This window comes from Diplotaxodon limnothrissa, linkage group LG1 (genome assembly GCF_057381915.1).
Source record: "Diplotaxodon limnothrissa isolate DT_005_m linkage group LG1, D_limnothrissa_male_GT1.1, whole genome shotgun sequence".
NCBI lineage: Eukaryota > Metazoa > Chordata > Actinopteri > Cichliformes > Cichlidae > Diplotaxodon > Diplotaxodon limnothrissa.
This window is the reverse complement of record NC_140596.1, coordinates 23,579,668-23,592,593: the sequence shown is the minus strand read 5'-3', so window position 1 is coordinate 23,592,593 and position 12,926 is coordinate 23,579,668. Positions and strand designations below refer to the sequence as shown.

Here is a 12,926-nt window from a genome sequence, read left to right as displayed (position 1 = left end):
CTCATATATATTCAAATAATTTAAAAAAAAAGTTCATTTACCTGTTACTACCACATGCCAAATGCAGTTGTTGCTACTTGCTGGCTTGTGTAGCCACTAGGTAACAAAAGCTCAACACTGCGCCTAGTATTCTGAAGCACTTCTGTTGTCTTTTGTACGTGTTTTGGAGTTTTTACGTGTTTTGGAGTTTTTCTGTGTTTTGGAGTTTGTACATGCTTCAGAGTTCGTACGTGTTTTGAAGTTTGTACGTGCTTTGTCTGTAGGGGCCACCATAAATATACTTTTATTTATTCACTCCACATAAAATGTAATAAATAAAATCATATTATACAAAAACCAACTATTCACATTTCAACTTTTAGCTATTTAAATTTTCAGTTTTTTCCTTTTAAACAAATTTAAAGTGAAACAACACAAAACACTGCAAGCCACAACACAATTAAATATAAATTAAAATATGAAAACAAAAAGAACATGCATATTCTCTGTCATATGGGCCTGCATGAATAAACTTTCTGAATCCTTTATCATCTGCAACTGAAAATAGTTGTGGATGATTACTATACCTTTCTAATGTGACGTTGTTGTCCCTGGCTCTCTTTCTCTCTCTCTCCCTCCGGCTCTGTTCCTGTGCTACTGCGAGTGTAACTACCGCCCCTCCCCCCTCTTCCCAGCGCAAAGCACAAGGCTCGCATGCGGAGTGAAGCGGTAAAAAAGTGCCAGAGAGAGAGGGTGAGAGAAAGAAAAAAAAAAAAACCCACGGCTTGTGTCATTCACTTCAAAGATCCGGCTCTGTTTCGTTCGCGACTGACACATCACTACAGTGCGATCCAGGGTGCGATTCAAAACATAACAAGGGTGCTGGAGACGCCACACTTCATAAGAATATCTGTTTAAGAGGGATAATGGACTCATGAAATGTACCTATAGTTTCTGCTTTTTATTTTTCACAGTTGTGAAACTTTTTGATCGCACTTTCTGTAAGCATTAAAACCTAACACAGGCAGTAAATCATCTGAAACTCACTTGGTCATTACAATGTTACATTTCACTATTAACCTTATTCTTTAGAATTGTAGTTTTTCCCAAATTCAGCAGGCCAAGTCTAGCTGATTAGTTATTTACAACATGCCCACATTTTAATGACACACAGACACACAAAGCACTTCATGGAAAAGCTGTGGTCTGCAAAACAGTTTGGCAGGAGCTGTTGGCGGTTTACTGTTTTCTTGCTCAAAGCTCTTTGATGGGAGTTGTTGATTTATGCTTCGTTAGAGTGCTTTCCTGTCTCTTGCACATTTAACAGACAAGATGATAAAAAAACAAAACCCTAAAAACAACAATATGTAATCCCTTTAAAACAAGGAGTCTTTGACCCTGCCTTCACAGTATTACTTTTCCCTTAATCGTCACATTTCTGAGGTTTGAAAGAAAAAACATGCACACTTTAAAAAAATACATTTATGTGTGATTGTTGTCATATTATTTGAAACTAATTCTCGCTATATGTTTACAATGATATCTACATTTATTGACATCCTCCACTGCATGCACAGTTACCTGGCTCATCCATGCATGTATAATGCAATCTCAAGTGAACTCTGTACGTAGTAAATCTACTTTGACAAGTATACACCCAGTCAATTATCTGTCAGGGCAGATTAGTGAGCAAAACTACTGGTGCCCAGTCACTACATTCAAAGTGTAAAGTAGTTAAAGCAGAATGACATGTGCTTATTCCCATTTTGGTAAATCACATACTTGTACTACATTACCTGTTACATCCAAGATAAAAATCTTACATAATAAATATATTATGTAAAAGACTGCACCTGGATGTGTTACTGTGCTATAAACACAATATTTCGCAAATATTGTGGACTTTTAAAAAAACTTTTTAAAAGATTCATTACTGCTAAAATAGCAGCTTTTTAATTATAAATGTATCATGAACTGATTACTTACATTATACTACTAATAAATTACTGTCATTTAATGGCATTGCATTGCACAGCTACAAGCATTTCACCTCATGTCATACTGTGTATGGTTGTGTGTGTGACAAATAAAATTTGAATTTGAAATTATTTTAAAAAACAATCTTTTGGATTGGTGATGATTATTCAGAGATGTTCTACCTGTATAATAATTTATATCTTATCTTAAATATAATGTAAAACTACATATATAAGACTGGGTTGTGTATTTGCATCATGAACTACCTGTGCATGTAACAACCATTAAAGTACATTAATGCATGTTGCGCGCATGTTCACACATGTTTACTGCACGATTACTCTTGAGAAGTTTTCATGCTTATATACGATTGAAAGGCTGAAGAAGCAGCTGGCTATGCACAGCAGCACAATCATGCAAGAAAATTTGCAGCCGTACTGGTCCTCCATGCATGTGTGAGCACTTTTACCTGACGCGTGTGTGTGTGTGTGTGTGTGTGTGTGTGTGTGTGTGTAGTGGGGGAGTGTGCAGTGGTTGGCTGCCTGATGCGGTGGTGCAGGTTTCAGTGTTACACAGGCCGGGCCCAGTGCTGCAGGTTGTCCGGTAGGGTGCCTGCCGAGCTACAAGCATGCTGTTGATGTCAGGAGCACAGGAGAGGAACGTGAGGAATGGCTGAAAACTGACGGTGATCTCCCGCAAGGAAACAAACCGGGACGCAAACGTCCGCTATGTTTAGCTGAGGACCTGACTGCCCCTCGGACCAGCCTTTCAGCGACGCACTAACAAGCACTGCTAGTGTTTTTCTTCTTCTTTTCTTTTACAGAGGGGGGGTTATTTAATGGGACAGCGAAAACGCAAAAAAACGCAAGGTACGCTACCGCTCCTGTCGCCAGCAGAGCTACTTTTATTTTCACGGACTAATACGACACACGGGTTGAGACATGTTTCCCACCAAGGTAAACTGGCCGTCTTCGAAGGCAGTGTTTGTGTTTTGAGCTAGCTAAACGCTTTTGTGGGTACATTTTTTTTTTTGCTTTTTGTTTTCTGTGGTCGGGGTTGTGAATGTATGAAGTGTTTGAACCGCTGGGGTTTTGTTTTGAAAAGCGTCGGTTAGGCTTCACCTCTTCATGGTTCACAACCTACCAAACCACATGAGAAGAAGACGACGTCCGGAGTAGATTAAACCGCAAACAAAGGCCCCACTTCTTCCCCCCTCTACCGTCGCTTCCACCTGAACCGAAGAGGAGAAAATGCGTGTGGATCTGTTTTGGGTCTGTTTGTGGTGTTTGCTTCGCCCCGGTGCCACCGGTCAAGGGCAGTCGACGGCCGTTTGTTCGCTCTCATGCAGCTGCGATGAAGATGGGGGTGCAGACTGCTCCGGGAGAGGGCTGACCGCCGTCCCAACCGGGCTCAGTACTTTCACCTACTACCTGTAAGTGACAACCAAGCATCTATGATGAAACACAAGCTATTTGCACACTTAAAACCTGCCTCATCGTTTACTGTACTGTGTTTACGACGTAAGTGAGTGATGGCCATTGAACATCACCGGGTAAACTTAGTGCAGATGGAGGGAATGTCCTGCCGTGGATTTTAGGATTTCGGACTTACAAAGGCTGACCTGTTATCTAAAGCATCACAACACTCAAAAGCCTGGCATAGTTCAGAAACAAACTATACACAGCTGAATCTTCAGGACTTATCACTATTATAGCATCAGTATAGCAGCACAGCCTCCATTAATGTTGTAATGACATGTGTAATGATTGCAGCTAATAATTAACTAGATTATCAGTTATTATTTAAAACAGGGAATCAGCTGATAGATGGATCTGTATAAACTGTTTCCAGAAGAGGTGAATAAAGTCATTTCTAAGCACAGGTTGAAACTTTTTGCGTGGTTTGCTACTAAAAGTGGTTCCTTATGAGAAAATATCTGCTACTAATCATAGAGTGAAAGCAGTAGACGCTGAGAAGTGAAAGATTTATGATGCTACTATGAAGCTTCCCACGATACATTGATTCTGCAATACTTGATCTAATGCAAAACTGTCGTCTATGGTGCATGACAACATAAAGGAAAAAGGAAAACACACTGCAAAGAAATGAAATACACATATTTACCTATTTACGATTGTTATGGTTAAATACTGCCCAGCTTCAGGAAGCCTTTTTAAAGTACATTTGAACTCCGTGATGTCTGACTTTTGCCATGATCAATGAAATGTTCTCCAGGGGGGTGGCTGTGGCTCAGGAGGTAAATTGGAAGGTTTTGTGGTTCGATCCCTGGATCCCACAAAATACTGAATCCAGAGTTACCCCGATGCATCAGTCAGGGGTGAATGTTGGGTTAAAAGTGTTTGTATGAATGGGTGAATGAGGCTTGTTGTAAGAAAGCGCTTAGAGTGTTCAAATTGAGTAGAAAAGCGCTACAAAACCACTGTCCATTTTGGGGCCAAATACAGTTAAAGTTTCTCTTGATTTTTGCTTTACCTGAACCATGGGTAACCTCTGTCTTACTCTCTCTGTCTTTTGTCATCTGTGCAGACTGCATGGATAGTCTATGTGGAAATATTATATTTAAACATTGGTTTAGCTCCTGACATGTACACACAAGTATGACAAATATATTTAAAATAAATCCTCCAGGTAAAGCCACAACTTATCCAACTGTTTCTCTAAAGGTTTTTGTGGGAAAAATGACTGAATCACCGAGTAATGCACCAAGTGCTGTGATCACAAATAGGGCTAGATTTGGGTGAGTAATGCATGGATGGTAGCCAGCAATGTCTTGTTCCCTCTACTGTAAGATTGAAACAATAAAATAAGGAGTCAAGCCTGTTCCTTTATCACATTCTCACAGCAAGTCTGGCTATGTTTAACTGCTGCACTCATTTTTACAACAAGTTGAGCAAATAGAGACCAGGTAGGTTTGGTCTTTTATGGAGCAGTGCAGATACAGTTGATGACTGGCCCACGAAGAAAAAGATTGTGTCACAACTTCTGGGTTAATCACAAACTAAAGTAACTCTTTAGTCACTGACTCTGCCAGTTCCCGCGTGAAAAACACACTCGAGCTTCACACATACGAACAGCCATTTTGAGTTTGGGCCTTGTTAAATGTGCAAAAGTGCATGCGACTTTCAGAAAAGTGTAGAGGCTTGTTTGTTGAAACCTCTGTGCTGCTGTGCTGCCTTCTAAGAATGGCGGCCAAAGCCCTGCTGCACCAGAATGGACAGTGTACCACTTGAAATTCCCATTGTTGAAGGTGTGAGGTGAACTAAACAGAGGGGAAATGGTTGCATGGCGCATGAGGCTTACAGCTGAACCTCTCGGCATACTTGCTCCTCTGGGTAAAAACAAAATAAAAGGTTCACCACTGTATTATGACATCTGAATTACAATATGGTGCAGTGTTTTCACAGAAAAACACTGCTGCTCTCCATGCTACTCTGTTGGCTAGTTTTATGCCAAAAAGGAAAACACTGTGTTGTTTGCGAGCTTGTGGTGTCTTTGGTTCTCATAGTTTGTCCTACTCATAGCAATCTAAATGCTCTGTGACACATTTTAAACCGCTTAATGTATTCATTTGAGACTTAAAGTATGTGAAAGGTTGCTTGTCCCCCTCTCTTTTTTCCCCTTCCTGGTCTCTTGAACTTTAGTTGTCCTCTCTTACTCTCTCTGTCTTTTGTATGTGGAGCAAGGGGGGGTTAGGGATCATGATGGATTAGTGAGACATATTGCAGCTGCAAAGGCTCCTTCTCTCAGGGCTAATGCACCCACAATGGCCCGCTGAAGTGTAAAGGAAATGTCTCATATGAGCATTTTGTCACTACAGTAAGGGCCATTTGTTTATCATGTGTTTAGAATCAGAAACACCTTTTATATCCAGGCTGGTGGGTTCCAGCATCAGGAAAGAAGGTGTGTGAAGAAACAAACACAAGTGTGCTCGCTCACAGCAGCAGATTCAGTGCCCAAAGGTAAGGAAATGATCTCAATGTTGTGGAATAGTGTATCGTTGTCATGAAGGAAAAAATAAACGTGGTAATGGGAGACAACGCATTTTTACAATAAATCATATGACATTGTTGGCGTGGACTCTTACCTTCAGCCCACAGGGGCTTGAGTTTTGGCTTCTATAATGGAACCAGGCCTGTCACAGAAAAACAGATGGAAGAAGAGGCCCCTCAGCCAGTGACAAGGCAAACACTCTTGTAGTGTACCTGTCACAGAGTGTCCACATAGGTTTCTCTTTTGCTACAGTGTCTGCACAAACGTGTGTATTTTAAGCAAGCATAGAGGCATTATTAGAGCTGATATCTCAGTAATGTTAGGTCCTTTCATAGCGTGAGGGTGCCTGAGACTTGGGAGGCGAATGGAGGGGTGGCGTCATGGGTCTTGCACTCTGCTGGTAGAGCTTGCCGACTTCACCACTGGTGCCCTCAATCCATTTTTAACTGAATGATACTTTTGTTCTTGGTCAGCAGAGGTGAAAGGAGCCAGTAAGTAGTTCCTGCTTCCAAACAGGATGAGCTGTGGATGGAAGAATATCAACATCCTCTCTGAGTTCTTAACACTGAGCTTTATTGGTATACCTATTTCCGTCCTCCACCTGCAAAGCTTCAAACGTTCAGAGATTTTTCAGAAATTCTCTTCAAACCTCTACAAGAAACTCAGGGTTTCAGATTTTTTACTTAAGTGTCTGGTCTTCTATAATGTCAAAGAGAGATAACTGGAAGAGGTTTTAGGGTAACTCAAAAGGATGTGAGACCACATCCTTGAAAATGAATCTAATCTGTGGCAGGTGATATGCAAATGACAGTCTGGGAAATCAGCTTAGGGGTGGCACTTAGGTAATATGGTGGATGTTAAATGATTGGATTCAGCTGCCTCTCCAGTAGATCTCTTGTCCTGTGGGTGGACTTGAACTACAGCTGTTAGCCTGGTAGCTTACCCACCAACTAGTTGGTGGATTAAGTACTTCAATACTAAAATGAGTCATCCACCATGCTTTGTTGGCCATTAATATACCAGAGCCACCAGTTTGTCTCACACATACACATGAAATGCTTATCATCATGTTGTCTATTTGCTGTCGTGCTAAATTATTGTGAAGTGTTCTCTAGAATTAATCTAATTGTATGTTTTGTGTTCAGTATCTTGAACTGTTTAACAACCTTAATTATATGTTATGAGTGAATTATGAGGCTCCACATCACTGATGTAATGGAGTCATTTGTGAAGGGTGATACTTACTTTTCTTGTAAAATAAGTCAACCAGTGAAGTAGAGACCAGTCATTTAAAATTCTCAAAAAGTAATTAATTTACCAGATTAAAGTAAAAAAAAAAACAAAAACCAAACGTTCAGTGGAGCTGTTTCGACTCTCTATTTGTTTTTCCCCATAATAGTTGCTTTTAATTGGGTTCCTTTATTTTAATATTTTTAACATTAAATGACCAAATGTTTAAGAAAACATGAATGATTCATGGCCACATTTAACTGTTAATCTGAGATTCGAACTGCAATTAAAATTTTTTACCTGAAATTGTGGTTCGTTGTTTATTTTTTTTAATCACTCCAACAGCATTTGCAAAACTTGACAATCAGTTACTACCCTGTGCAATAGTTTACAATATAACAGTTTAACTGCAGTGTTGCTGTGCAACCTGCGCCATAGCTCAGAGTAATACCCTCATAAATGCCATCGCATATCTTTATAACAGGATGGGCTTTTGTGCACATTTTCAGTTCTTCCAGAAATTGGAATTCATTGCACACTTTAGGTTGCGGGCCAAACAAGATAAACATTTATTGAACACACTAAAACAATGTTTTTTTAAACATAAATATGAATAAAAACAGACAGGAATATTATTCCAGAATAAATAAACTTTAAAAAATAAACTTTAACTTTAAATATTTTGCTCTTCATAAAAATATATCCTGTCAAAATTATGCAAGTTAGAAATATGAACATGCTGCCAAAAACCCCAGAAAAAAAAAATATGAAAGCATACACAAGGTTCGAGCCGCGTGTAGACTGAGCTGGGGCATTGCTTCAGGAATGGAACTAATAAACTGGGCGGGCCATTCAGTGTTGTACTTTGCCTTGAGTGTACCATTACACTGCAGCTCCATCTGAATCTGCACAGGTGCAGTTTCCACATAAATGGGTTGCGAAGCAGCCCGAAATTCTCTTTATGTGCTTCAAAGTCACCAAAGCTCCGTGCGAACTCAGTGCACTCAGTTTATCAGCAAAGTGCGCATTTGGGAACACTGTTGCGCTGACTTGGTTCAACATTACTTGTCAAAAAGGCAAGGTTGTACTGGTGCATTTGTGATAGCTTCACTTGAAATGCCTTCACTAGTGATGTGCGGATCGATCCTGAAATATCGATTCCTCCGATACCAATCATTTATGTTCTAGAATCGATTCTCACATTAAAATATCGATATTTTAGTAATTTAGAGTAAATTTGTAGTTTATCATTAACAGGAACACAGTGGAAAGAAACTATAACATTCGGATTGCCTACATTCAAAGGAACTACTTCCTCTTCCGCCTTTCATAGTCATGTGCGAAATACGGCTGTATAAATGTCTCGCAGCCCCTTGGCGTGCGCACTCACAACAATGGCTGAGCGTAATTGTGCGGATGTATTTTACCTCCACAAACAGCTGAGCCGTGGTTTGCAATAAATGTGGCAAAAAAAGTGAGGTGTTGTGGCCATACTTGCCAACCTTGAGACCTCAGAATTAGGGAGACATTCAAAAGGGCTGTTTGGGCGGATAAATATATTTTACAGGGTTTATTTATCGGATAAAATACGTTAAATGTCACCGTTATTATTGGCCGGCCCGGAAACAGCGGGGGTGTCCAAATTCAGAGGCTGCTTCCACCTGAGGACCGGCCTTCGCGGTCTAAAGAAAGCCGGGTAGTACGTCACGAGCTCCCTCGGTGGAGTGAAACTCTGCCGTCTGCTCCTTGCTGTCTAAAATATAACCGGACACTGACGTAAACTCTTCTGTTTAATCAGTTTTCTGTTTGACGTTTATTCAGCTGTGTGAAAACCCCGGAGGAACCCTCCCGAGGGAATAATAAAGTTAAATTTAATTTAATCTAATCTAATAACTTTAATCTCAGCCAAACCGATTTACTCACGAACAAATAAAACACTGAAAAAGCCAAACAAGAACATTTTGAAGTTATCAAAGTGACTTGTACATCATGTTTAACCCGAGTGGTGAAAGACCGCGGGGGTTTGAAGACGATGTGTCGGTCGGCTCAGATATTTGAAGTTCACACAGCTACATTCTCACCTGAAAATATGTTAAAAGTTTTTTTGCGACCCAGAAAGAGAAATAAGAGTGATATTAAAACTAAGTCGCTGCCGTCATTGTTGGAAACTGGAATTGGCTGGGCCGCGCTATGAATTCTGCGATATGGTTTTTCAACTTTGTTGTCCGGGTGGAAAATCTGGAGAAAGGTGGGATTCTCCCGGAAAAATCGGGAGGGTTGGCATGTATGGTTGTGGCAACACCACTAACCTTGTCAAACACCTCAGAGTAAATCATATCACAGAATATGACGAGCGTATGTTGAGGCGAACTGAAGAGGAGGAGAGGGACAGGTGCTGCTAGGGCGAGACAGACGTCTGTCATGGAGTCCTTTAGTGCTGCAGGCAGGCAAGGTGTTCAAATAGCGCACAACTTCAGTTTTTTTATTTCTATATGATGAACTCTGCATTATTAAGTGATAAGAAGAAGGTATTCTGATGTCCTGTAATCATTATGACGCTATAATTTGAGATACAATAAATAAAATCCGTTTTGTACAAAGTATCGGTATCGGATCAGTATCGTCGATACCACCCTGAATATTACTTGGTATCGGATCGGAAAGGAAATCAGTGGTATCGCACATCACTAGCCTTCACCGCATCATACTGTATGATAAGGAATGTCGGCAAATTCTGAATCTATTTCCCACATAAAAGACTGAAATTGACAGTGATTTAAACCTTTAGCTCAGATAAAATTTACGGTTTGCATTACGGTGATCATTACATGCTCCATTTTTAGGACTTTACCACAACATTTCCTGGTGTATGATGAAGTGAGTGATATGCTGTTAACTCACCGGTACAGTTCTCCTCCTGTATATTTACTCACATCCCGCCGACTAGTCCACTTTTTTTCACCGCACAACACCAGCGCTCCATCTGTTGTAAGTCCAACAAGTTTGTCTCAGGGCAGTTTCATGTCGGTTACACTTTGACATACTTTTTAAAAAATGTCTTTTCCTGTCGTTGTCCCGTGAATCAATTTAATGTCCAATATTTCCACTTCACGGATGAAGATGGCCAGCTGCGCAATGCCCATCATGTCTGTACTTTCATCCACAGCAAGAGAGTATGCAATAAAGGTTTTGCTTCTTTCACACAACTGTGTTCTTAAATCAGTGGCCATCTCACAAACCCGATCAGCAATCGTATTTCTCCCCAGGCTGACATTTGCCAAAATCTGCGTTTTGACTGGACTCAAGACGTCGCACACCTTCATCATGCAGCACTTTAGAGTGGTAAATGGCCGGGCTGATTTGGCTATCTCCTCTGCTACTATAAAACTTGCTTTCACAACAGCTTCACTTTGTGATTTTTGCTCTGGTGAAAAACGTCTGCTGAAATGTCAGATTCTTCTTTAGCTCTTCTACTTTCTGTAGTTTCTGCTCTGCATTTAGGTTTTTCAGCTTATCCTGACGTTTTGTCTCGTAGTGCCGTCTTAAATTAAATTCCTTAATTACAGCCACATTAGCTCCACTAATAAGACACACGGGTTTACCAGCAATGTCTGTAAACATATATTCAGCCTCCCACCGGTGCTGAAAGGCTCTGTTTTCAGAATCAACTTTTCTCTTCGCCGTTGTGAGGGCTAGCTTTGCAATAACAGAAGTTTGACTTGATTGACGCGGGAATGTTCCTGGGTAGCCTAGCATTCGAAAAGGAGGCTGCAGCACTGCATTATGGGATCTGTTGTTTGTGTGTTATTAGCACCTCATATTGCCGGGCCATGCATAACAGTAATAATAAATCTATATAAAATGATCTGGCCCGCGGGCCTTGAGTTTGACACATATGGCTTAGGTAATGCTGACAAATTTCTTTTTACCACAGCAGCATTTCTTTACCACGTATATATTCTCTGAAATAATATTGAAAATGCTCTTCTCTTCTTACATTAAGATTGAGTGTATAGTTCATTGATTAAATGTATAGTAAAACGTATTCACAGTGAGAGAAACTGTAGTTTTACTTCTGCAGCCCACATAAGATCAAAGTGTATAGATTGTGGCCCAGAATTTAATCTGAGTTTGACATCCCTGCGGGAGTGGGTTGAGATCTGGTGACCGTGGAGGGTGTTTGAGTTCTCATTGCCATGTTCAACAAACCATTTTGAGATGATCTGAACTTTGTGACACGGCACGTTATCCTTCAGGAAGCAGCCACCAGAATATAGTCGGGGCCTTGACCACGTCTGCATGCAGCTTTCGTCCATCAGATACACAACAATGCACTATTTTTGGTAGAGCATGCTAGCGGGCCGTCGTCATTACTTAGTTTTTTTTTTTTTTTGGAAAATACGGCACACTTAAAATCAATCCTTTGATTTTTCTGAAAATCGACAGTGCCCCTTATAATCCCGTGTGCTTTATGTATGAATTCTGGTTGTGTTTACTGACCTCAAAACGATTTTATGTGGTACACGGCGCTCGAAAATCTGTCAAATGTTTTAGTACGACTTTGCTAAGCTACGAAGTCGCACCACTTGATGGATTGTCGGAGCGTTACGGCTATTCTACGCAGGAGCCTCGCGGAGTGATGCGTACTGTGCTTCAACATAATATTACCATATTGTGCGTGTGTGTGTATAACCTCTTTTTAAGTTTTGTGGATATTATACATTGTTATGCTCACGATATGTCAGCCAATTTTCACTGGAAATGCCTTTTGGTTAAACTGTCAGTGAGGAATTTGCACTGTTAAATTTTTATATAACTTTAATGCACATAAAAAACAGCTGCTTGTTTAAGTGCAAATACATTGATGGTTTTTTTTTTTTGCAATAATAAAGTTGTGGAGTTGTAAAGTATTTTGTCTAGTGTCAATTATATCGTCAGTTATATCGTTATCGCAAATTTTCAAATGTATATCGTGATAAATATTTTTGGTTATATCGCCCTGCTCTAGTTGTAATTATCAGTTAATTCTTAGTCCAGCTCAGTGGAGTGGAGCGTTTCAGAGGCCTTTAGCCAGGCAACTGCTCACATGCAAGCTGCTCTCTTCTTTCAGCCCCTCACTGAACAAAGTAGACTCAGAGTAAGGTGCGCTTGTGGTTGGAGGGCTGCTGGCTGTTGCTATATTTCTGCTTCTTTACTGGATAGTTTTGTGTTTTTTTGAGGCCCACAAATAGTCATTCATGAAAGCCAGTGGCTGTTGGGTGACTTTAAGAACTTACCAAGAAGTCCTGCAATTTGTTTGTCACATAAACAAAAACAATAACTCAAATTTGTGATTGTTAGAGGCATCACGAGAATGCCGAGTCTATGGGGATCAATCCCAGCTGACAAGCCTTTAGCAGCACAGTTGAAATTTTTCCATACTCATGTGTAATTGAATCAGTTTTTGGGGCAGTTAATGTCTTCTTTATGTAATTGTGTGGCATGAAAGCATTGCTTAGCTTTTGCTGTGAGTATGTCATGAGGGTATCAGGCACTGAAGCAGAGTATATTTCCACATTTTGAAAAAACAAAGATCTGAATTTAAAAATATTTACCCAGTGAATGACTATTTTAAAAAAGTCAAATATTTCTATTAAGGTTTCTACCATTTTCTGCTTATTGTACATTTCTTTATCTAACTGGTGGAAAGTGTCACACACGGAGAATGCAGTAGATCAGCCATCAATCTA

The 12,926-nt window shown here is 40.2% G+C and overlaps 1 protein-coding gene across 1 annotated transcript in view; it reads left to right on the top strand.

Annotated features, from left to right (window-relative positions):
* The first annotated feature begins 2,517 nt into the window (after positions 1-2,517).
* The window catches only part of lgr4 (leucine-rich repeat containing G protein-coupled receptor 4), a 30,905-nt gene continuing 20,496 nt past the window's right edge, over positions 2,518-12,926 (top strand). Inside the window, exon 1 of the mRNA XM_085344600.1 lies at positions 2,518-3,388. Within this exon, the coding sequence (XP_085200726.1) occupies positions 3,207-3,388 (182 nt within the window). The 5' untranslated portion in view covers positions 2,518-3,206. The remainder of the gene's footprint in view (positions 3,389-12,926) is intronic.